The sequence below is a fragment of the Salvia splendens genome, chromosome 3 (genome assembly GCF_004379255.2).
Source record: "Salvia splendens isolate huo1 chromosome 3, SspV2, whole genome shotgun sequence".
NCBI lineage: Eukaryota > Viridiplantae > Streptophyta > Magnoliopsida > Lamiales > Lamiaceae > Salvia > Salvia splendens.
In genome coordinates, this window is record NC_056034.1 from 6,736,639 (window position 1) to 6,762,056 (window position 25,418).

The following is a 25,418-nucleotide window of genomic DNA, read 5'->3' on the forward strand; positions in this document are numbered from 1 at the left end:
TGTCCCAAAGATTGCTATCCCCTTCCGAACATAGATAAAAAAGTAGAAGCTCTGATAGGCTTTGAAATTTTTTGTTTTCTTGATCTATACAAAGGATACCATCAGGTTTTAATGGATGAGATTGACGCTTCAAAGACAGCCTTCATTACTGATTTCGGCATTTTCGCTTATAAAAAGATGCCATTCGGTTTAAAGAATGCCGGAGCCACTTATCAAAGGATGGTAGACAAGCTTTTTCGGCACCTGATTGGAAAGGAGGTCGAAGTGTATGTTGACGATATAGTCGTCAAGAGCAAAAGCACCTCGGAGTACGAGCACAACCTCAAGTCCACTCTCAACGTGCTCAAGAAAGCCAACCTCAAACTTAATCCCCAAAAGTGTACCTTTTTGGTAGATTCGGGAAAGTTTCTGGGTTGTTGGGTTTCAAAAGACGGACTCAAGGCAAACCCCTCAAAAGTTCAAGTCGTTCAGAACATGGCAATGCCGAAGTCCATACATGACGTGCAAAGGCTAACCGGATGTCTAGCCGCACTGAGTCGATTCCTTTCCCAAGCTGCCGAAAAGCAACTGCCGTTCTTCAAGGTGTTGAAAAAGGCACCAAAGTTCGAGTGGGGAGCCGAGCAGAAAAAGGCCTTTGACGAGCTTAAAAGTTATCTAGCCGAGCTTCCTATTCTCTCAGCTCCAGCCGAAGCCGAAGTACTATTCTTATACTTAGCGGCATCGGATCAAACCATCAGCGCGGTGCTTGTACGAGAAGAAGGCCTAAAGCAGTTTCCCATCTACTTTACAAGCCGAGCATTAAGAGGTCCAGAAACAAGGTATCAACCTCTGGAAAAAATTGCTCTGGCGTTAGTAAATGCAGCAAGGAGACTGCGGCCATACTTCTATGCTCACAAGGTATGCGTCTTAACCGATCTACCTCTTCGGCAAGTTTTGACCAAGCCAGAAGCATCAGGCAGAATCGCCAAGTGGGCTATAGAGTTGGGAGAGCACACAATTGAATATCTACCTCGGAAAGCCATCAAGGGACAAGCCTTGGCAGATTTTCTTGCAGAAGCGAAGTTCGATCAAGCAATTCCTGTTATTGCCGAACAGAAGAATTCTGCCAATGCCGAACTAGCACAGCCCTTGGAATCCGAAGTAGAGCCGCCGGACTGCTGGAGCGGATTCGTAGATGGAGCTTCAAACAAGATGGGAAGTGGAGCTGGTATTTTACTTGTCGCTCCCGACGGACACGAGGTAACCTACTCACTTCGTTTCCTATTCCCCACTACTAATAATGAAGCCGAGTACGAAGCCCTCCTGGCCGGACTCCAGTTAGCGCAAAGTCTACTCGTCAAATCTCTCAAAGTCCATTGTGATTCACAAGTCATAATAAATCACATGTTGGGTACAAGTGAAGCCCGTGACGAGAGAATGAAGAAGTATTTGGACAAAGCGCAAAGCATCAGCCGAAGTTTCTCCTATTTTCGGATAATCCGCATTCCCAGAGCGGAAAATAGCCGAGCAGATACCTTAAGTAAGTTGGCCTCAGATCCGAGCTCAAAGGCGGAAGAATTAATGCATCGAAGCATTGATGAAGCCGAGGTACATTCTGTATCCAGCTCGCCGAACTGGATGACGCCGATCTTGCAGTATCTGGATCAAGGACAATTGCCCGAGGATAAGAGAGAAGCTCGGAAGATCACGTGCCGAGCACTTCGGTACGAACTTCATGAAGGATTCCTCTTTAGAAAGTCTTACCTCCAGCCGTTATTGCGGTGCGTAGGACCAGAAGAGACGGACTACATCCTCAGAGAAGTTCATGAAGGATCGTGCGGTAGCCACATCGGAGCCAGAGCTTTAGCTAAAAAAGTTCTGAGATGGGGATATTATTGGCCAACCATGGTACAAGAGGCAGTGCAGCTCGTCAAGAAGTGTACGAAGTGCCAAATTCATGCAAATGTCCCAAGGATGCCGCAGACCGATCTATACACTATGCAAAGCCCTTGGCCTTTCATGCAATGGGGCATAGACATAGTGGGACCACTTCCTCAAGCTCCTCGGCAAATGAAATTCCTTATCGTTGCCGTGGACTACTTCACGAAGTGGGTGGAGGCTGAACCATTAGCTACGATAACGAGCTCAAAGGCATTGGACTTCGTCTGGAAGAACATAGTGTGCCGATTTGGCATACCCCACATCCTCATCTCGGATAATGGGACTCAGTTCACCGACAAGACGTTCAAGAATTGGTGCCAAGAGCTGAACATTCAACAGCGGTTCACTTCGGTCTCCCATCCCCAAGCAAACGGACAAACGGAAGTAACGAACCGGATTCTGGTGAAAGGGTTAAAAGCTCGGTTAGAACAAGCCAAAGGACAATGGGTAGAAAATCTCCCTCAAGTCCTATGGTCCTACCGAACTACACCCAAAACCTCCAACGGTGAAACTCCGTATAGCCTGGTGTACGGCACTGAAGCCGTAATTCCGGTGGAGATCGGCGTACCCAGTCCCCGAACTCTAAATTTCTCCTCAGAAATGAATGACGACGGACTGAGAGCAGAACTAGATCTCGCCGAAGAAAGAAGAGAATTGGCGTGCATAAAAGCAGCCAAGTATAAGGAGCAAGTAGCCCGGTATTATAACCAAAGGGTGAAAAAGCTTCAATTTCAAGTGGGAGATCTCGTCTTGAGAAACAACGAAGTAAGCCGAGCAGAAAAGCTGGGCAAACTCGAACCCACCTGGGAGGGTCCATATCGGGTGTCCGAAGTCCTCGGCAAAGGGTCTTATAAATTGACTCACATGTCAGGAGAACAAGTACCCCGAACATGGCACATCTCCAACCTCAAGAAGTTCCACTTGTAAGAGACAAAAGTCCGGTCAGTCCGTCTCGTGTCTAGTTCGGTCATAGGGGTATGTGTTTTTATTTGTTTGTTTCTTACTTGCACCTCTTGTCGTTTTATAAAAAGTTTAAAGTTTTTTCTTTCGTCTTTTTCATTTTTTCTCTCTGTGTTTTGTCCCTATGTGCTTGTCGTCTCTTACAAATGGTACCAAGGTATATCGTTCTTTAAAGACTGATCCCCTTTTTAGATCGATTATTAAAGACTATTGTGAGTCCAAGCTTCTAAGGAGGATATAAGACCACAATTCAGCTTAACAAGCAGTCCGTCTGAAACGAACTGCAATAAGCCAACGATTGTGAGTCCAAGCTTCCAAGGAGGATACAAGACCGCAATTCAGCTTAACAAGCACTTCGTCTGAAACGAACTGCAATAAGGGAAAGTCCGATCCACGCGATAAACCTCGCCGAATTAGGACGACCAAGTTCGGTCAAAGAAGTTTACCTCATAAGACCGGGGACGACCATGTCTAGTCAAAGAGGTTTACTGCATAAGACCACTTCGGTTAACTGGGAAAGTCCGATCCACGCGATAAAACTCGCCGAATTAGGACAAGGGAAAGTTCGATCCCGGCGACAAAAATCGCCAAATTAGAACACAAACCAAGTCCGGTCAAAGATGTTTATTTCATCAGACCAAAGACGAGTCCGGTCGAAGATGTTTATTTCATCAGACCAAAGACGAGTCCGGTCTAAGATGTTTATTTCATCAGACCAAAGACGAGTCCGGTCGAAGATGTTTATTTCATCAGACCAAAGACGAGTCCGGTCAAAGATGTTTATTTCATCAGACCAAGGACCAAGTCCGGTCAAAGAAGTTTACTTCATAAGACCGAGGACAAGTACGATGAAATTTTTTCGCTAAGCTGTAAATACAGTGTTAGAAGCGAAAACAAAATTTCATTTATCAAATCTTGTTCGGCATACAACTCCGCTACCCTACAAAATGGCGTTACGCTATTACAAAGGACTATTCTACTGTCCAGGGTTGCTGAAGTTAAGCCACCTATCTGCAAAATCCTCTGGAAGCCGAGTTCGGTTGTTCCGAGCAGATGAAGAATAAGCAGGTCGACGAGATGCTATCCTCGACCCAACGCCTCTTCCCCGAGCCCGAGAAGTCCTAACACCTCGGCGATGAAGAGTCTCTGCAATAAGCATCTGCTGATCTTGCTCGCTCATAGTCACAACTCCTCGGCGAATTTCAGTCCGTCCCCGTCTTGACGATTCCGGTTGCTCCTGAGCCCGTTCTCGACTTGACGTTTCCGGCTGTTCCGGAGTTCGTTGTTGGCTGGGAGTAGGATTTTGAACAAGGGAACCAGAGGTTTGATCTGGAGTGCGAGCATCTGTTGGCGCGATATGCCGGAGGAATCTCTCAATTGAGGGACGCCGGGCAAGAACAATGTCGTACCGAGAAGCCCAGCGCCGCAATGATTTCACGACTTGTTGGCAAGCCGAGCTCTCCAGCGCATTGTTCCTCCGGAGTACATTATACTCCTCCCACAGTTCGTCAACTCGTTCCTGAACTTCTGATACGGTCATTCCCCCGCGCACACGGATGTAATCCTCATACGCAGTCCTCTCAGCAATGGCCGTATTCAGCTCGGCCTCCAGATCTTTCTTATCGGACTCTAAGTCCTTGATATCGGCATCCAGCTTCACTAAACGAGCCAGAAGCTCGTCATTTTTCGTCTGATCGGCTATAGCTCTTCTCTCAGCTTCGTCCAAAGCCGAAGAGTACAGCCGTTTCCAGTGAAGTATCTCCATCTCCTTGGGTACAAAGCAGCTATATTAGTTCGGCAGCTGTACCGAGCAGATAGTAAAATACAACAGGAATAAAGGCGAGTACGAAAAGCTATACGAAGACAAGTATAGAGAATTTTTCATTCACAAGGAAAATTTTACACTAGGAGGGCATCAAGGCCATTTTACAAGGAAGAAACTAGACTAAGAGAAGGGAGACGAAATCATACTCCGCCAGCTTCGTCTCCGGCTCCTCGGTCTGGTACAGCTTCCTTCTCCTGGGCTACCTCAGCCTCGGCCTCGACTCCTGCCGGCCTCGCCTCCGCCTCCTGATCGGCCTCCTTCTCCGGATGCCCGGCCCGCTCGACTTCGGCCTCCAGCTCCAGCGGCTCGGCCTCACCCTCTCCGTTGTAAGTCGAAGCGGGTGAAACGGGTCCCACGGAGGCAAAGATAGCCTCCAGGTTCTCGTCCCGATCAGCTCGACAACTCCGGACTCGGTCTGCAGAAAGCAGGACCGAGGATGAAGCGAGCTCCTCAAGGAGCGGCAGATTCTGAAGCCGAGCTGCTATCTCTCGGCTGTACAGAGGCAGCACGACGTCGGCCCCCTGCTCGCCCTTATCGGTAATTAGCCTTACCAGACTACCGACAAAGGCCGAGAACTGGCTGCTCAAAAAGAGTTTCTCCGTGTAAACACGGAGAGCCTCCCCTTGGGCAACCACGGCAGCAGCATCGCTCCGCTTCGTCTGCTCTCGCTGGATGACGAGCTGGTTTTTGGCAAACTGAGCTTCATCCTGGGCCGAAATCCTAGCAGCTCTGGCCTTCTCAAAGTTAGCCTCAGCCTGTTCGGCCCGATGACAAGCAGCCGCCAACTTCCTCTGCATCTCGGCATAGTCATTGGACGCTTTGGAGAGTTCGACGGCGACGAGCTTGGAGAGCATATCGTTCCTCTGAAAATGAATAAAGAAAAAAGTCAACAAAGGGACCACAAAAATACAGAAAAAAAGCAAGGCCAGAAAATCAAGAAGAGAATTCACCTCGGCGAAGTCCGTGGGCCATAAAAACGGCTCACAGATATGTTCCGAAGGAGGCGCCAAGACCACGTCTTTCTCTGGCGCTCTCGGGGGCTTCTGGGCCTTCCCCCTCCCCTTTGCCGAAGTTGACTCCGGCTTCTTCGGATCCGAAGAGGTTTTTTGCCTTTTCGGAGTCCTCTCGGCATCAGACGCCGAGCTGGTGGTTTTCGGCCTCTCCGGCTCCTTGGACTCCGAAGATTTTCGGGTAGCCTTGTTCAGCATGAACACTGCCAAAAAGCAAGAAAGCAAGGTTAGTTTTCTTCGTTAAAGCAGTAGAACATAAAGGTAAAGAGAAATCCTCACCCTCGGCCTCTTCGTCCGAAGACGAGATGTCGAACACGACGTCGCCCTTGACGAGCTCAGACTCCGTGTATTGTTTCCTAACTATGGGAATCTTGTTGAGCTCGTCATCGAGCTCGGCCAATGGTTCTAACCGAGGGTGAGGAATCACGGACTTCGGCCCTCTCCAGGGGAAGCCCGGAGCCGCTGTCCTATCATAAAAAAAGAAGCGGTTTTGCCATTTCGGCCACTTGGTTTTGCAGAATGCCCTAAAAGGCTGTAAGGGGATCAAGTAAAACCAAGATCCCTTCCTTTTAAATTGGAAAAAATTAAGGATTGCCCGCAGAGACAGATCCTTATCTAACCTACGGAGTTCGGCAGCAAAAGCCGACAAGTGCCTCCAAGAATTCGGAGTCACCTGACCTAAGGGGAGTTGAAAAAAATCAAGAAGCTCTACAAAAGGTGGGGGAAGAGGGAAACGAAGCCCGCATTCTAAGCAGGCTTCGTAAACGGTGGCATAACCCTCCGGCGGGTCGTTAGCCCTATGATCATCGTCGGGAACCACCGCCTTCCCCCCAGGAAAAGAGTATTTTTCGTAAAGGGATATCACAGTATCCTTGCTCAAGATACTGTGAAAATACTCTGCGGTCTTCTCCCCGGATTCTTTCCGGCTAGAAGACCCCTTACCCCCTTTTCTACCGCTACCAGACTCAGACGAAGAGGAAGCAGACATGGTTCTTACTCTTTGAAAGTTTGAAGAAATCCTGAGGAAATTTTTGAAAGCGGAAGGAAATTTTTCACGCAAAAGATAGAGAGTGCAGAAGAAGCCAATAGCAAAGGTGTTCAAATGATGAAGAAAGGCGGTATTTATCAGATTTGGAAAAGATTTCAAATCATCGCACCGTTTCATATCCCACCTTTTCAGGATTCGACGGCCGGATTTTACTGTCGCATTTAATGCCGCATTTAATGCAGTCACGCGCAGGGCACGTCCCCTGACTTCAGCCTCCCCCGTACCCTTTTCCAGAATGCCGAAGTGACTCGCTTCGCCGAAGTGATTCACTTCGCTTTTCGGGGGGGGTAGTGATGGGGTGCGTACTAAACAAGCCCAACAGCAACGACGGCCCATCAGCCCAAAGCCCAAGCAGGAGTATGAGTTCGGCATTACCAAAGAGTTCGGCCTCAGCCTACAGCTCGGTAAAAGCCAACCTATCAAGCTCTGCTCTCAGGTCGGCATCAAGCTCTACTCTCAGATCGGCAACCAAAGCAGGAGTATGAGTTCGGCATTACCAAAGAGTTCGGCCTCAGCCTACAGCTCGGTAAAAGCCAACCAATCAAGCTCTACTCTCAGATCGGCAACCGAAGCAGTTCGGTCTCAGTATTCGACCGAACAAGGAGTTAGTGGACCCATACAGGATGTCCAACACACCCACTACCACGTGGTGTCAACTCAGGCCACGATCGTAGGCCATGACCTACGCTACATCCACGATCTTAGGCCATGACCTACACGACATCCACGACTTAGGGTGGTGATGCAAGCCACGATCTTAGTTCAAGATATAAATAGAACTTAGATCAGATAGAAGAGGGTTAAGCTCTCTAGAGATAAAACACCATATAGCAAATAGCAAGTTTGTATTTGTAAGCTGTAGAAAACAGATCAAGCAATACAATCTTGCCCTCCCTTTTTCCCGTGGACGTAGATTTACTTCAGTAAATCGAACCACGTAAATTCTTTGTGTCATAATCTTCATTCTCTACCAGCATTTACAAACATCAGAAATTCGCGGATTCATCAACACGATAACACGACACGAACCGGCACGAAAATAATGGGTTTGTGTCAGAGCTTATTGGGTTCGTGTCCTTATTGGGTCGACCCGTTAAGGACACGAAAATTTCGTGTCGTGTTCGTGTCGTGTTCGTGTCGGGTTCGTGTTATCCGTTAACAATACGTGTTCGTGTCGTGTTCGTGTTATCCGTTAACAAATAATATTTTAATATTATTAATTCTTATTATTTTCATTTTTAATAGGTTTAACCGTTATCAGGTCGTGTTGTTATCGAGTCGTTATCGTGTCATCTCGTGTACGTGTTGTTATCGTGTCGTGTTGACCCGAATTGGTTCGTGTCGTTAATGGATTCGTGTCGTGTTCGTGTCTGAGGGTTTCGTGTCGTGTTCGTGTTCGTGTTTGAGGTTTTCTTAACGGGTCGTGTTCGTGTTTGTTGTTATCATGTTCGTGTCGTTATCGTGTCGACACGATAATGACCCGACACGCACGATTTGCCACCCCTAGATTAAACCCAATGAATATAATTGATGCGAGTAAATGGGCCCAAGCTGAAGCAATAGAAAACAAAAGTTATAACGGGGGAATTAGTCTTGTGTAAGTTTATTTAATACCCAATCACAATATACATTGCTATCAGTCTAGTCCAAGCCCGTGTCGTTTCACTGATGGCTGGGTCTTGGTTCGCCCGCCCAATTGACAACTCTAATAAGTAGTACTTCCTCCCTCCGAGAATAGGAGTCTCGTTTTTCCATTTTAGTTCGTCCGTGAATAGGAGTCCTGGTTAATTTTTACCATAAATGGTAATATGATTCTACCTTCTACTAACTCATTCCTCTCGCATTTCATTTAAAACTAATATATATAGGTGAGACCTCTATTCCACTAACTTTTTTCCACTCACTTTTCCTAACATTTCTTAAAACTCGTGCCGCCAAGAAATGAGACTCCTAATGGCGGACGAAGGGAATAATAACTAATATCAAAATACGATATGAAACCATTGTATGCATGTTATTTTATATCATATACTGACTAAACTTCAATGAATTTTGCTGCCAGTGGCAACGCCGAATTGCCTTAAATTCTTCCTGAGCTCAGTCTTTAACTTTTTGAATCAAATACTTTCCCTCAATATCAACTAAAATTAAGTCAAGTTTCCGAGTAAGGGCACATGTAGTTATTTAAAAAAAATTAATTATAGCCGATAACCTAAAGTTTCAACAAACTTTTTTAAACAACCCTCAACTTTGAGAAATTATTTGATCATAAACACAATCACACCAAAATTGTGGCATTTGTTCTTCATTGAAATTTGACCTAAAAAAGGATGATTAATCACTATGAAACTAGAGTCTAAATCTAATGCCTTATATATTAAACCGTCATCGATGGTCGAATCATACTTGAAAGTAACTTCCGGTTTCGATTCCGATTCAAACCACATTGATGGTTTGATGATGATGTGCATGTATAACAGTATAAGGAAATATTTGAAGACTATAAAAGGTCTAAGATTATTTCTATATGGAAGACCCTCTTGTAATGGCTTGAACTAACCCAATCTAATCCAATGTAGTCTTAAAGCTCTCCATTGCTCTTCCATTTCTATATTTACATTTCTGTCTTTCAATTCTATTTTACAACAATGAGATGAGAACCATACAAAAAATTAAATTTAGACAGAATTACCCTTCGCTTTCTAGATTTTGTTGACGGTCGCCCATTTTGAATTCTGATAAAAAAATAGTTGGACAATATTCAGATGATAGATAATTGAAACAGTCACCTTTCCAGATGGATATATGTTCATGCTACTTCATACGTCCATTATAGATTTAATATATATATTGTAAGGGTTTGATCAATTGAGATTTTTTAGCCTAATTGAGAATTGAGATGCATTATTAGCCACTCATTTTTATTAAATGAGTGGTCAAGACTTTGCCACATGAAAAATATTTTTAGATTAATTAATTATGAAAGGGCGGACTGATAATTTCATGATAACATTTTATTCAATAAATACTTTTTTTATTTTATTTTATTTTTTTAAAATTTTATTTTATTTTTAAATTTTTTTTGTCAACTACACACATATAATGTCAACTACATATACAATTCATGTCTACTACACACATATAATGTCAACTATGTGTACAATTCATGTCAACTACATATAAAATTCATGTCAACTACACACATATAATGTCAACTACATATACAATTCATGTCAACTATACACATATAATGTCAACTATAAGTTGTTGACCTTTGATGTGCAGGCTATTGACGATAATGCTCCCTAGTTGACATAATCTACTTGCAGTTGACATTTCGAAAATGTTGTGAATGCGTGGCTGAAAATGCATATCAATTCTCAATTAAGCTAAAAAATCTCAACCTAACAGGACCCTATATTATCGTAGCATAATTCTGTAAGAATTTTATTATCATTGTATGATGTACACCCATAATCTGTCTACAAGAGTGTTGAGAAATAATCCTATAGATTGATATTTGGAATTCACGGCAGTGTAGCACCACCATCCATTGTTTTCTTAGAACTAGATAATCATGGTAGACCAAACAGATTGCCATGATCCCTTCCTCATCAATTTCTTATGTTAGAAATAGGAGTATTTAGATCCTTCAACTAGAATAGGAGTATGCACTGAAACTACCAAATACCCCAATCCAGTTCATAGGTACACAAAAATTAACATTTCCTCCAATAACACACTATTAGCCCTTTGCCACACACTTGAATTCTTTACATATACACTGATGCAGACTCAAAAAAAAAAATCGTTGTGTGTGTTAGTGGGCGACAGCCTTTAGGGTGTCCACTATGGGACGCCCGCGGCTATAGCCGCGGGTTGGGGCGGTAGGCGGGCGCATTATAGTGGCGGAGTTGTCCGCCCCGCGGGCGGAAACCATTTCGGGGGCGGTATGCGGCGGACGCGCGTTCGCCGACTCCAGGGCGAGGACGCGGCTATGGGGGGGGGGGGGGGGTGGACGCGGCTATAGGCGCGCCGCCTATAGTGGCGGCGCCAACCGCCGCGGCTATGCCGATTTTCAATTTTTTTTTTTACATTTCAATTCCCCTATAAATACACCACACTCCATTCATTATTTTCACACCATTCCAACACAACATCTATACAAATTTCTCTCACTATAATTTGGGGTCGGAAATGAACAATTAGTGGAGAGACAGTTGGAATGCTCTGATTCAACATGTGCAACACCAGGCCGCCCAGGAGGTAGCGGCCCGTTTGGCGGAGGAGGCGGAGGATGCGGAGGATCCGATCCCTCGCACCATTACTCATCGGCGGACAATCCCACGAGACCACGTCGGTGCTCACCAACGTCTAATGGATGATTACTTCGTGGATAACCCCCGTTATCCACCCGAGATATTCCGCCGGAGATTCAGGATGTCGCAGCGGCTGTTCAACTATATAGCGGCGAATTTGGCGGAGCGTTACCGGTGCTTCACCCTCCGGCGTGATGCGGCTGGCCGGATCGGGCTGTCCACACAACAGAAGTGCACCGCTGCAATCCGACAGCTTGCCTACGCCGGACCAGCGGACATGTTCGATGAATACCTACAGATGGGTGAGACGACTGGCCTCACGGTGCTTAGGCAGTTCTGTAAGGGGATCCGGGAAATTTTCGGTGGGGAGTTTCTACGGAAGCCCAACCCGGATGAGTGTCAGCGCCTACTGGATATGCACGGGTCGGTGCACGGCTTCCCAAGAATGTTAGGAAGTATCGATTGCATGCATTGGGAGTGGAGGAACTGCCGCGTGGCATGGAAAGGCCAGTTCACTACTGGATTCAAAAGCAAGCATCCAACGATGATACTGGAAGCCGTTGCGGACTATCGTCTGAAGATCTGACATGCGTATTTCGGCGTGACAGGTTCGAACAACGACATCAGTGTTCTTCAGTCGTCACCGCTCTTCAACGAGGAGTGCCGGGAGGAGGGGCCAGAAATCAGCTTTGTAGCCAACGATACGCAGTACAGTAGGGGCTACTATTTGGCAGATGGAATATATCCGCGGTGGCCCGTATTCGTGAAGACTGTCCGCCAACCGGTAGGACCGAAGAAACAATATTTTGTGCGCAAACAAGAGAGTGCTAGGAAGGACGTTGAGCGGGCTTTTGGTGTCCTCCAATCGCGGTGGGCTATTATACGGTGTCCGGCACGAGTTTGGCACGAAGATGATGTCGCGAATATTATGTTAGCCTGTATCATATTGCATAATATGATAATAGAAGATGAAGGATTTGTGGCAGAGCGATGGGCGCCGGAAGAGGGCGCAAGTACAAGTCACGGTGTCGCCTCCGCGCCGATCCAGATGGGCGTACCATGGAGCAATGAATATTTGATCCAACGCTTCGCTGATATGCGCAGGACCACATCACATAACACACTGCAGGCCGATTTGATAGAAGAAGTGTGGGCACGTAGGGGAGGTGGGGGCGTTGTTTAAATTTGGTAGTGATTTGTACTAGATTCAATGTAGTGTGTGATTTTAATTTTAATTTTAATTTTGTGTGTAATTCTAATTTTAATTTTAATTTTAATTTTAATTTTAATTTGTATTTTATTTATATTTATATTTTTATTTTAAATTCGTATAGTCGGCTTCTTCTAATTACGTATAGCCCGATAAATTTGTTTATAATTACTTGAAACATAAAATGAAAGTTGATTATAAAATTTGAGGGCTATTGGAGGTGTCCACCATAGTGGCGGACACAAAATTTTGGGACTATGGACAACAAAATTAGGGCCATGGATAAAAATTGGGGCGGGGCTATTGGGTGTGTCCGCCTTATAGTGGACATCCTTAGTTTTAGTACCAAGTAAGTGGCTAGATGGACCAGTTTCCAAATTATGTTTGTTGGGTGGGGCAAAAGACAGTTTTAGTACCTACTCAAGTTTGAGAATTAGTCCAAAGGCTCATGCACCTTTTCCCTTTTATTTAACATAAAAAATGAGAGCTTGATCTCTCTCTAAATTAAGCTAATCAAATTAGGACAAAAAACAAAATTTCAGAGACTAAAATGTACTAACAAAATTTCATTATTTTTTGTAGCAATTTGCCCTCATCGAAGTATATGTTATATCTATTGATCCATTTTAAAAATTGATTCTCAGAGAACAGTTACAAATATATTCTTGTAGAGTAATTTTGCACTTTTAAATTAATTCGGTAATGATTCCCATTTTTTATTCGTATTTTCAAAATTCAAAATCTTGTCATCGCCAATTACTCAATTAGTGTGGACTGAAGTGGTATTCTAGATACTAAAAAGTTAGGAAAACAATTTAGATGTGGTAAATGTTAGACAACTGTTGTCGTCGGGAAAATCAGTTGATTATTGAAGAAAAATTTAGTAACCACTTTATCTAAAAAAAAGGAATAAATACACAGGGGAGAGAGAGAGAGAGAGAGAGAGAGAGAGAGAGAGAGAGAGAGAGAGAGAGAGAGAGAGAGAGAGAGAGAGAGAGAGAGAGAGAGAGAGAGAGAGAGAGAGAGAGAGAGCTAGAGAGAGAGAGAGAGAGAGAGAGAGAGAGAGAGAGAGAGAGAGAGAGATGAACAATGATACATTCTGAGTCTCTGACAAAGTTTAACAACCGCCTTTTACAGGAAGGCTTGTAGCCCTACTTGCGTCAATCCAAGAGAGAGAGCAGTTGACAGACTGCACTGTTCTTCTTCTCCGTATCTTCCTCCCCACAACCTCATCCATTTCTCCATCCCTTCTCTCTCTACACTCTGTAATTCGCATATAGATTCCATAAACACGTTCACCACAGATTTATATTCACAAAATGCCTGCATTTCATTGATTCCCGTTCCCTGCCCAACGAATCACTCATTCTTCTGCATAATCGAGCGTAGTCGGCCGTACATCATGTCTACCCAGCCCAAGTAAGCACCTTTTTTCTCTGCGGATCTCATATGAGATTTCCTTGCTTTTCCATGTTTTATTAAGTAGATCATCTCGAAATCACTGTACGTTTCGTGATCTGGTCTTCATTATGATTGTCATTTCGAAAATCAGTTTCGATTTTGTATGTCTCGTGATCGTCGTCGTCGGGGACATTTTCCCGGGAAAATCCTGCCGCTGGTAATTTCAAAATGCTGCGGTTTATTACTTTCCAATTTTCGTAATTCTTCTCGATATATAACTGTTTTGAGAGAGGTGAAGTTCGTGTCAACTAATCATACTCGATGGTTATGTTGAATTGATGAATTTTGTTGGCCTAATAGATCTGCTGTATCTGGAGCTCCGGCTAAAGTATCAATGGCAACCACTCGTGTGAGCAAGACTAGCAGCAGGGGAGCAGTTAAATCCAATGCGGATGCTGCTTCTCCCCTGCAAAGTTCTCGCCTCTCGGTTGATCGCTCCCCTAGATCTGTTCCATCGAAGCCTGCAGTCGACCGCCGCTCTCCCAAACTCACCACTCCGCCTGAAGTAAGTCTTAGTATTTGGTTGTATTTGATGATGGATTTTGATATACTTTTTGCATTTGTTGGATGATTTTAAAGGATGATGCAACACTGCGAAAATGAGGCTTCATACTCAAAACAACGGATTTGATCTGTCTAGCTAGATTGTCAATGAGAAAAACTAGTAGTGAATGTTCTATCAGAATTCGTTGTTAATGTTGATACCTGTTGCTGTTTCCCTGGCAGAAAAAGGCGGCTCGTGTTTCAAAACCGTCTGAAGTTCAGCCTGAACTGAGTCTAGCTAAGGAAGAACTTAAGAAGGCTGAGGAGAAGCTGGTTTTGGTTCAGAATGAAAAAGAGAAGGCTCTTGATGAATTGAAAGAAACCCGGAGATTGGCTGAGGAAGCAAATGAGAAGCTCCGGGAGGCATTGATTACACAGAAACGAGCAGAAGAGAATTCTGAGATTGAAAAGTTTCGAGCAGTTGAAATGGAGCAGGCAGGCATTGAAGCTGCTCAAAGAAATGAGGAGGAACGGCAGAAAGAGCTTGAAACGGTTAGGGACCAGCATGCGGCGGATGTTGCTGCTCTTCAATCTGCCACTCAGGATATTCAGAAGGTGAAGGAAGAACTAGCCCAGATAAGTCATGCAAAAGAGCAGGCACTGCAGCATGTAGAAGATGCAACAAAATTGGCAGAGGCTCACGCACGAAAGGTTGAAGCTCTCTCAGCTGAGTTGGCCCATATGAAATCTGTGCTTGATTCTAGAGTCGAAATGGAGGCAAGTGAAAAAGATAAGTTTGTATCAGAACTGAAATCAGAGATAGTTTCCCTGAACCAGCAACTTAAAAAGGCTCAAATGTTGGAGGAGAATTTGGCAGAAAAAGAGGCTATCATAGAGCAACTAAATGTTGACCTCGAGGCTGCAAAAATGGCCGAGTCTTATGCTCGTAACCTGGTGGATGAGTTGCAAGAAAAAGTTAAGGAATTATCATCTCAAGCTGAGCAAGCAAAGAGATTGGAGAGATCTGCATCAGAATCACTGGAATCTGTGATAAAACAACTTGAAGGAAGCAATGATTCATTGCATGATGCCGAATCACAGATTGGATCGCTCAAGGAGAAGGTAGTCCTGCTGGAAATCTCTATCGACAGGCAGAAAAGGGATCCGGAGGAGTTAGATATCCTCCTCGAACTCGCGAAAGAAGAAGCTTCCAAAATGGCAAAGAAGGTTGAATCTCTGAGGTCTGAGCTTGAGACCTTAAAAGAAGAAAAATCTCACTCTTTAAACAATGAGAAACTTGCAGCTGAAAATGTCCAAACTCTGTTGGGAGAGAAAAATAAACTCATTAATGAGTTGGGAAATTCAAGAGATGAGGAAGAAAAAAGTAAGAGAGCATTAGAAAGTCTAGCATCAGCATTACATGAAGTTTCTTCAGAAGCAAGAGATGCCAAAGAAAAGCTCTTGTCTTTTCAAGTTGAGCACGAAAACTATGAATCTCAGATAGAGGATCTGAAGTTGGTTCTCAAAGGAACAAATGGGAAGTATGAAAGCATGCTTGGTGATGCCAGGAAAGAAATTGAAGCTCTGACTAATTCAATCGAACAGTCCAAGCACGATCATCAGAACTCAAGAGCCGAGTGGGAGCAGAGGGAGCTTCACTCGATGAATTCTATCCAGAAATCTGAAGAGGAGAAATCTTCTGTGGAAAGTGAAATCAATAGCCTGGTTAATCTGCTGAAAATGGCGGAGGAAGAAGCTTGTGCCACAAGACAGGAGGAGGAACATTGGAAAAATTCGTTCAAAGAAGCTGAATCGGAAGCCATTTACCTAAAGGAAGTCCTTGGTGAAGCAAAGGCGGAGAGCATGGGATTGAAAGAGGTTTTGATGGACAAGGAAAATGAACTGCAGAATTTTCTTCAGGAAAATGACGAGCTGAGGAAAAGAGAAGCGTCATCGTTAAAGAAGATTGAGGATTTATCTAAACTGCTTGAAGAAGTTCCGGCTAAGAAGCATGAGGAGGAAAATGGTGAGCTCACAGACAGTGAAAAAGATTACGACATGCTCCCAAAAGTGGTCGAGTTTTATGAACAAAATGGCACCGGAGAAGAGAAGCCTAAGGTGGAAAACCAATCTCAGGAGACAGAGCTACCAGTACCTGCAAAGGAGACACTGCATGAAGTTCATGATGTTATTAATAATGAATTTGTTCAGACAGCTTCAAAAAAGGAGAATTGGAATGGGAAAGTAAAAGAAAATGAGTTAGAGAAGGGCAGTGATGATGCTACAGAAGTTGATCTTAAAATGTGGGATAGTTGCAACATTGAGGAAAAAGACTACTCTCCAGAGGGAGAGGGAGAGGGAGAGGGAGAGGGAGAGACAGAGCAGGAATCCTTGGAGGACGAAGTGGAACACAAAGCCGAGGGCACAGACAGCCAAGAGCAGGCTAACGGTCATTCAACAGAGAATCCTGACAACGGCGGAAGCTCACCAACAAAGCAAAACGGGTTGAAGAAGAAGAAGAAACCGTTGCTTCATAAATTTGGGAGCCTACTGAAGAAGAAGAAGGGTACTACCAATCAGAAGTAATGCATCAACTACCTATTCTGTTTCCTATCCACTTGGCTTTAGGAGGTATACAGGAGACCATACATTGCAGTATAATTTGTGAATGGTTTTTTTTTTTCATTTTTATCTTATTTTGGCTCTCGTGGAGTCTTGAATATGAAAGGCTTGTATCCTTTTTAGAAATTTTTTTGTACCTATCTCACAATGTGATTAGCTTGTGTGCATTAGATCTCATTAAGAGGAAGTTTCTTGTCAGTTTAATGTAGTTTGATGACGCAGGCAGATTGATTTATTTATGTGTTTTTATCATTGTAAAATGACTAAAATCTAAAATAGGGGCCAAGGCGTGTTTATTGACCAGTAAACGTAAATGGTACTCATATCATATGGTGTGGTGGTGTTAATGTATTATCCTCCTTATATATCTATTTCCTCAATAAAAAGGACAGATAAAACCATTAAAATCATATTTTCTTCTTGCACATGTCTAATAGAGATATAACATCACCAAGACTTAGTACTATTTCTCATACAAAAAGTACTCGACAAAGAAAAAAGTCTAGTAGGAGTAGTATTTAATAAATGCAAAAAAAAAAAAAATTATGGATCTCATTACCTATAAAATATATGAATACAACATCCTTCTGTAAAGAATAAAAAAGTGTAGGAATCAAAGTAAGCGAGTGTATGAAGTTTGGAATCGTTTGTGTAGCGGGCCCAAAATAAATGTAATTAAATCAGGTTGGTATAATTGTTCGCTGACTTTCGACTAATCCCACAATTTTTTTAAATTGAAATACTATACAGTATACAATTATAATTTTCAATTTTCTTTGTCTAAACTGATGAAAATTGAAAATAATATTGACATTACAACAATATATTGTTTTTAATAAAATGAGATCATTCAATATATCCAAAATAAGGACTAGTACTAGTATGATTTTTTCGTCATATCATCTTAATTCCGATTTTGATCATCACATAATAATTAAAAATTGAAAAAAAAATAATGTTATACTCCATTTTAATACGTACTCCACTGTATAAAATATTTACTTTTATGAGTTAAACACGAATTAGGCGTTTAATATTCACAGTAGAATTAAATACTACCGCAGTAGTAGATAAAAACCAATTTAAGCGAAAAGTTGCAGGTCATATTGATATTCGGATGAACAGCTTTCCGCAAAACTGAAGTATTTACTGAGGTTGATGATCGTTGGAGTAGCATAGCAAAGATGTGGATTGCAGTGATAAGCGGTTTGATTATCTACCTTATAGTGAAGCTCTTCCTCTACGAGGACGACACACTCCTCGATCTCTCCTCTTCCCACTTCAGCGCCATCTTCACCGTCGCCAAAAGGTTTTGTAATTTCTTAATTAATTAAATTTCATGAAATAGAATCGTCAATAACGTTGATTATTGAGGGCTTCGTATGTGATTTTGGTTTGGCGCAGGCTGGAAAAGCTTTATCATGGAAGCAAAGTCTACATTGGCCTCCAAATTCCGGACGCCGATTCCGCTTCTCGCCAGAATATTGACCTTGTTCTCGTTACTCAAGAGTGAGTAATCCCTCTTTTATTTAATTTTTCTCGTTTAATTTGATTTTGGCTGTAGATCGTTACCATCCATTCAGAGTTATAGTTTGATAGGATATTGGTGTTGCTTGATTTATTAAACAAGAAAGGAATTGTATGGTGATGTTGCAGGGGGGCTATGGTGATTGCGGTGAAGAATATATCAGGATTTGTGTCCACTGATAAAGATGGAAATTGGGTTTGCACTGATGGGAAGCACCATAAAACTGAAGTGATTTCTAATCCTGTAAGTTGCTTCTTAGCTCTGCTTGAAGAAGTCCTCTGATAATCCATTTTGTTCTTGAATTTGTAGCCCTTGGTGTACCGGAAATGCCTAAGATTTTTACCAGTTTTGAGTTTGTTTTATCTATCTTTGTGACAAATGGTATTGATGCCTACCTTGCTCAATATCTGCTGTGTGCATTTTTTTTCATGATAGTTTAGTTTAGATCGTAGTTTTGTGTGGTTCTGCAGGTACCTGAAACCAAGCGATTGATTCCCATCCTTGAAGAATATCTTGAACAAAGGGGAGTTTCTCTTCCAGAGGGATATTTTTCTGTTAAAGTGATATGTCCTAACCCGAAATTCAGGTATGAGTTTAGTGTCTTTGGAAATTGAATTTTTGGAGTTGTTTCTTTCATATTATTGGTATCTTACTTCTCTGTCTTCTGAAGTTTCTGCATGTTTAATGTTTGGTGGGGTGGATTTCTCTTGGTCCCTACTGTGAAGACATCTTTTCGCTGACAAGAAATCTTACCTTTAGTCTTACATGAATCTTACAAAGTTGAGGAGACTTTGTATTCAAGCAAAATCATAATTTCAATAGTTAGGGGAGGACTTACAACTTTACTTATAGACAACAAGCCTCGCTCTAATTTAGAAATGAATCATAGAATGTTCTCGGCTTTGGCTAGTAACAAAATTATATCTTGACCACCAGTCATTAAGTATGGTACTTAGTGCTTTAGAGAAGTTAGATTATATTTGCTCTCACCGAATAACTCCACGGCAGACAATATTACGCTAAAACACTAATTCTTTGGCAAGGAAAATTCAATTTGGAACTATTTTAGTTTCTCATAGCCATGTAATAAGGGGAAGAGGGGGCCTTTTGTGGAGGTTTGGAAGAGAAGGGTTTTTTTTTGGGGGGGGGGAGGTGGATGGAGAAATTTCTTCGTTGTTCAACTCTAATTCTGCTGCTCTTCTTGCAGTTCCATTGATTCAGATTCATTTCCACCTGAGGTCATCACTTATGATCAATGGAAAATTTTAAAACCTGGGCAGAGAAGTCTGTATTCTGGATGGATCAAAGGTGTGTTTGGTGGCAAGGATAAAACACAGCAGTCATTCTATGATCAGCTTAATTCGGCCCTCAGCACTGCCCCTATATCAGATAGGTGTGCCACCATGCCGCTCTACTTGTTATTGCATGACATTGTTGTTGATTCCATTGAAGTTAAATGGCAAATGCATAGTCGAGCATGTCTTTGAGGATTATGTCGAACTCATCCATGTGTTCGTCCTAAAGAGAATATATGTTGGATCCCAACACCTCATGTATTAATAAGCTAGGTGCATAAAGAGTTAAAAACAAAGATTACATGAAGCTTCTGATATTAAATTATACTAATGAATATGCAATTGAGATTTTGTAGGTATCATGCTATATCTTATCCAACACATTGATATTTTATAGTGTGATTTTGTATGATTCTATGTTTAAGATTACATCACAAGCATTGGGGTACTCTGGAATTTTTCCCTGTTTGATAAGGTTATATCTATCCTCTTTGTGCGTGATATGTGAAAAAATCAGCTTATCTACGCAGGCTAGAGCTCAAAGGAAACAAATATGTTCTAGGAGAATTTATTGAATTCAAAGGGAAAGAAGAAGACGTACATAGTTTGAGAAGGATCAAAAGGTCTAAGATTAGTCAGCTGAGCGTTCAGAAGATAAGCATGTTTGGTTTGGGTAAGTCCTCTAAAAATTCCCTGTTCCACATTACCATGTGCTTTAGAATTTTAGATTATAATTTCACTACAGTTGCAATATTTTGGTGAATCCTCAATTATTTCCACAACTTGCAGCTCATTCAACTGTCCAAGTTTTGTTTGCACCCCGTGATTATCGTGCTGATGGGTCTTCAAAGGCATCATCACATTGGGAAGAGGTGACTGTCAGATCTAGCACGGAGGTAGTTTTTCAACCGCTAAATTCTACAAAACCGCACAAGTACAAGCTGTCTTCAGTGATTTCCATGTCACTGAGTGCCTGAAAATACATGATGGACAAGGCAGCAATTCATGTGAGACGATGCTTTCATGAGGGCAGCAAGTGCTCGATACATCCAAGTTTTATAATTTGCAGCTAAAGGAAAGCTGACCCATGTTTGCTGAGTTTTACTTTGAAGTTGGACTTGTTATACGCGACTTATTTCTAAAGAGTAGATGAATATTTCAAACTACACTCATCAAAGCCATTTGAATTTACTCCATTTTGCTAGGGGCCATTATATTTTAAACATGCAGTTTGAAATTTCGAGACGATAAGAATCCTATAATTCATTTTGATATTCTTTAGATTGGCAGGGGCTTAAGCATTCTTTTAAATTTACTTGATGAGTTCGTCAGTGACTTAAACTTCTAATTTATTGGTAGGCAAACATCATATTGATTGAGCCTCATCTAACATTGTTAAATTTATTCTTCTTCTAATTAGATTATTTTTATTGAAAGAATGCTATCTTACTAATTTGAGAATGCGTTAAAATGCGAACACATGCTTAATAAAGCTTGAACGAGATAAATATGGAGTAGTATTATTTTAAATAATGGCAACGATGTTAATCAGCAAAATAATCTAGGATAATCTTATCTACCAAACGTGCCCTGTGAAGCCATTCCCAAGTTTCTTCAACTCAATTTGGCAGCCTTCAACACCTGCAACTCAAACATCACTCACAAAACATAGCTGATTGAGATTGATTGAAACAGTCTAATAAATGATGTTATTTGACACTGACCTCATCATTCCAATTAGTCCGCGAGAGCTTGAACAGAAAGTCCGCATATGATCCCAATTCAAAGCCCCTGCAACCACCATTGGTGAGAAACAAGCTTGTTTTTCAAATGTAGTCTGCAGATACTTACCATGCCCCCGAGGTGAATGACGAAGGCAAGCAGAGCAGCGCAGCACAAGGAATGGCTACGACATAGTAAGCCCCGAGATTGACGACTGCACACAGAGTTTGCCGTCCACACCCTCTAGCAGCTCCTGATAGCACACTGGAAACCATCCAAAAAGTTTGATACTGCCAGTAGAGGCAAGATTCTCGCCATGTATACGATCACTTCCTTTTCTTTGCTGTACAGCTTTCCCCACACATTTCGGACTAATACTGTTACTGCTGCTATGACCGCTCCTTCTGAGGCTGCAGTCGATGCTGCTGCAATCACAGCAAGACGCAGCGTATGCTGCATTGCCAGCTCCCAGTTCCTTCGCCACTCTTGTGCTCACTGCACCTCCAAGACCAACAGATATCATATACACCATCCAGCAGGTATTCAGGCTTATCGACAATACTGATGTCTCTTAACGTCGGGTTTGGGAGAAGACCGGATAGAAGAACAACCAAACACAGAGCATTTGGTACTGCTTGGCGCCATAGGCTTGGCCACAAAGAGTTTCTAAAGCGCTCACCATTCCTAGCAAGACGCTGAAGCCGGTGACTGCAGCGAAAGAAGTGGCCATGGAAGCGGAGGAGAGTTGCAACTCACCGGAGGTGACCAACAAACATCAAAGAAATTACTTGTACAAAGTGGAGAAGCATGTTTAGTATTTTCAGAGGTATAGCCAATCCTACCTGCTTATTTCCTTCCTTCATCAATTCTTTCATTCCAAAGCTGTATAAATCTGCATGCTCTGTTGGAAAGAAGAGAAACAATCAATAACAGAATTACAACAAATAATGTAAATATGTAATGATTCATGATTGAATAAATATTAAGAGAAATACTATAAAACAAACACACTACCAACTGAAGCAGGCGTCCCATCCATGGCCTCACGATGAGAATTGTCAAGAGGTGATCCATCTATTGCCGGAGAAATTGATGGCGGCGGTCGCGGAGGAGGAGAATTCATGGATGGAATCGGGAGAGGTGGCGGCGGCGCTATGAAAGTGTTTAGAGTGTATGAAAATTAATTTGGAGTATTCACTTATTTAAGTATGACAAAAAAATTAAGGAAAAAGACAAATATAGAATATATTTAATACACCTCAATTTATAAGGTCATCCACGTCTCTGTCTCAAAACCGTCTCAATACCGTCTCATTCATTAACTATTCATGGGCCCCACTGCACTTTTTACCTCATCTCTTAACTAAAAGACAACACCTGCAACCCTCCATCTGTTAACCATCTCATCCCTTGATTATTCATTCAATTTCATATTTTCTTTTTATTTTCAACAAATTCAATTAATAAAAACACACTTCATTAAGAAAATTACAATTTAAAATCCAAAATTTTTTTTTTAAAAAACACATAATTAAAATCTTAAAAAAATAAAAAAGACAAAATTTAAAAAAATGATGGGGGATTGGATTAGATGAATGTAGGGAAAAAAGAAAATTTAAAAAATCTGCAAAAAAAGGGCAAAAAATTGGTAAAAAAATTTTTCCAGATTTTTTTTAAAAAAATAATTCAAAATCGCCGAAAATCAACGCCCACTCGCAGAGCCGGCGAGTGAGCGTCACGACCCAACCGCTGCTCACCACGTGACCGATGCGCTTGGCGAGCCAGCTCGCCAACATGCTCTCGGCGGAGGGATACAGGACTAGACGGAGTGGCCGCATCGCTGGCTCGATGTTGTCTCGTCTCACCGAGGCGAGATCGAGACAGCATCGAGTTGCCGCTGCAGATGCCCTGACCTTCTATAATTAATTTTTTACTACATTACTAATCTGTTCAGTCTATATTTTAGGGAATTAATCATTAATTTGATCCTTAAAATCTTCACTATAACTATTCTCCACATATTTACACATTAAATTCTTTAATACAAAACGTCCCTATTTTTTTGATGGATGGTTTCTATCCTTTTTTAATTTATCGTAATGATAAAAGGATATTGACAAAAATAATTTTAAAAGTATCAAAAATAGATTAACTAATATATTTATTTCCCAATATTTTTCTATAAGTTCAAAAATAGTGGTATATTTATATTCCTTATTTTCAATTTTATTTAAATATTTAATTTGTTTACTCACTTTACTCATATTAAAATAAATCGAAGACTATTATTTAGTCGTATAGTGTTTTACCTTGCAATAGTAGTTCAATGCAATAAGAATAAGACGTCATATTATTATGGACAAAATTTAATTTAATATTATATATTCACTGTTTATCTTTTTTCTTTTTTCGTGATGCTATTGAGGACTATATTTTCATTTAAATAATTCAAATAGGGAGTATGTAATTATATAGTGCTAGTATTTGTCAAATTTTAACACTATATTACAATTTTCATAAATACAGTTATACCATTATAAAAGTTAATATATTTTGTTTTACGTCATTATTTCAATTAAATTTGAAGCAAATAACAATACATGTTTATATTTTCTCATACAGTGATGTCAATCCACTTTTAACATATTAAAACTTTTATAATTGTATGATAGTAGTATTTATTTAAAATATAGTTATCGAATTAATGACATCTATTGTGTTAGTTTTATATTAAAGAATATTTTATCCTATTTTTTTCAAACATCAAAATTACTAGTTTAATTTACAAATAAAGCTATTAATTAGTATTCTCAAAAGACACATAATTAGGAGAGTAATTTACTGTTATAGAAACCAGTAAATGACATTAAATATCATGTGCCGTTAAATTTATTTTCAATCGGAGAGAAATTTTCTGCCCGTCGTCCATCAATATTTATCACTGGTTTTCTATCTTTTTATTTCATTCACTAATAATTATCACACTTACTTTTTATTATAAACTAATACCATATGGAGTGTAAAAGTACGTACGAGTATGACTCACATTCCATTACTTTTTTCAATTCACTTTCGATTAATATTTTTTAAATTTATGACGGGATAAAGTGTGACGTTTATCTAACAGAGGGAGTAGGATTTTCTTGTGGTGGCTTTTTAAAGATTTCATAGTTATGAATTGATAAAATATGAAGATTCATATTGATTGTTGTTATTAAAAGCAAGGAAAAGAGAAAATGAAATACAGATATATAGTCGTAGTCGGAGGATAGAAATTTATTTTAGTAAACATGAAAACAAAACAAACAACCCCAAGTTAATAGTAGATCAATTGCCATTGTTGGTGTTGTTGCGGAGCAAATACTGAGCAGAGAGTTGCATGATGGCAGTGAGTGGTTGAATGGAAACGAGCGCTACATTCGCTGCGGCCTCTTCCTTAAGCTCGTATTCGATCGTAGATCGAGTTATACACTGCTTCTCGTTTCCCTCCACCTCTATCACTTCGAATCTCACCCGATACATCGTGAACCCTAGATCCAGATATCCACCTTCCACCACCTCTGTCTCCTTCACTCGCTTCTCGTGATCCACCACCGTGAATTTCTCCTTGTACGACTTCAATCCCCCTTCCATCCCTACTCAATAAATCAATTTAATTAATTAGGATAATCTAGCAGAATTGAATTGAATTGAATTGAATTGAATGTGGATGGTACCTGGAGGGAAAACGAGCTCGAGAATGGTACCGGCGCCGCCGTCGCCTTGGACGACGTCGATCCGGCTGATGAGGCCGGGGAGGGCTTCTTCCACCACTTTGGCGAGCTGGAGAGTGCTGTAGAGCTTCCATGCTTCGGTTGCTGGTACGTCAACCGTCTTCTCATCGGAGATTGTTCCGTACATCTTCGATTTCCGGTTGTGGCGGAGGAGGAAGAGATGTCTAAGCACTACTACAAGAGGAGGAGTTGAGAATGAGAGGGTTATTATTTTAAATTAGAGCAACGGCTTTTATAGGATT

General features: G+C 41.5%; 4 protein-coding genes across 4 annotated transcripts; 2 read left to right on the plus strand and 2 right to left on the minus strand.

Moving 5' to 3' along the window:
• Positions 1-13,368: 13,368 nt before the first annotated feature.
• Positions 13,369-17,054, plus strand: LOC121794622 (WEB family protein At3g02930, chloroplastic-like). Its single transcript, XM_042192873.1, has 3 exons — positions 13,369-13,711; positions 14,054-14,258; positions 14,480-17,054. The coding sequence occupies exons 1-3, from the start codon at positions 13,695-13,697 to the stop codon at positions 16,820-16,822; spliced, it is 2,565 nt and encodes an 854-aa protein (XP_042048807.1). The 5' UTR covers positions 13,369-13,694; the 3' UTR covers positions 16,823-17,054.
• Positions 17,055-17,945: 891 nt separating this feature from the next.
• LOC121797295 lies at positions 17,946-20,966 on the plus strand. The gene is made up of 7 exons (XM_042196051.1): positions 17,946-18,167; positions 18,263-18,367; positions 18,515-18,629; positions 18,857-18,972; positions 19,594-19,779; positions 20,212-20,354; positions 20,471-20,966. Exons 1-7 carry the CDS (start codon positions 18,043-18,045, stop codon positions 20,656-20,658), a joined length of 978 nt encoding a protein of 325 aa, XP_042051985.1. The 5' UTR covers positions 17,946-18,042; the 3' UTR covers positions 20,659-20,966.
• Positions 20,967-21,175: 209 nt separating this feature from the next.
• Positions 21,176-22,554, minus strand: LOC121797296 (protein DETOXIFICATION 39-like). The gene is made up of 4 exons (XM_042196052.1): positions 22,418-22,554; positions 21,533-22,304; positions 21,406-21,472; positions 21,176-21,322 (listed from the first exon to the last, which is right to left on the minus strand). The coding sequence occupies exons 2-4, from the start codon at positions 21,676-21,678 to the stop codon at positions 21,296-21,298; spliced, it is 240 nt and encodes a 79-aa protein (XP_042051986.1). The 5' UTR covers positions 21,679-22,304; positions 22,418-22,554; the 3' UTR covers positions 21,176-21,295.
• A 2,101-nt stretch (positions 22,555-24,655) lies between these two features.
• LOC121793941 (norbelladine synthase-like) lies at positions 24,656-25,391 on the minus strand. The gene is made up of 2 exons (XM_042191962.1): positions 25,120-25,391; positions 24,656-25,038 (listed from the first exon to the last, which is right to left on the minus strand). Exons 1-2 carry the CDS (start codon positions 25,301-25,303, stop codon positions 24,731-24,733), a joined length of 492 nt encoding a protein of 163 aa, XP_042047896.1. The 5' UTR covers positions 25,304-25,391; the 3' UTR covers positions 24,656-24,730.
• Positions 25,392-25,418: the final 27 nt, after the last annotated feature.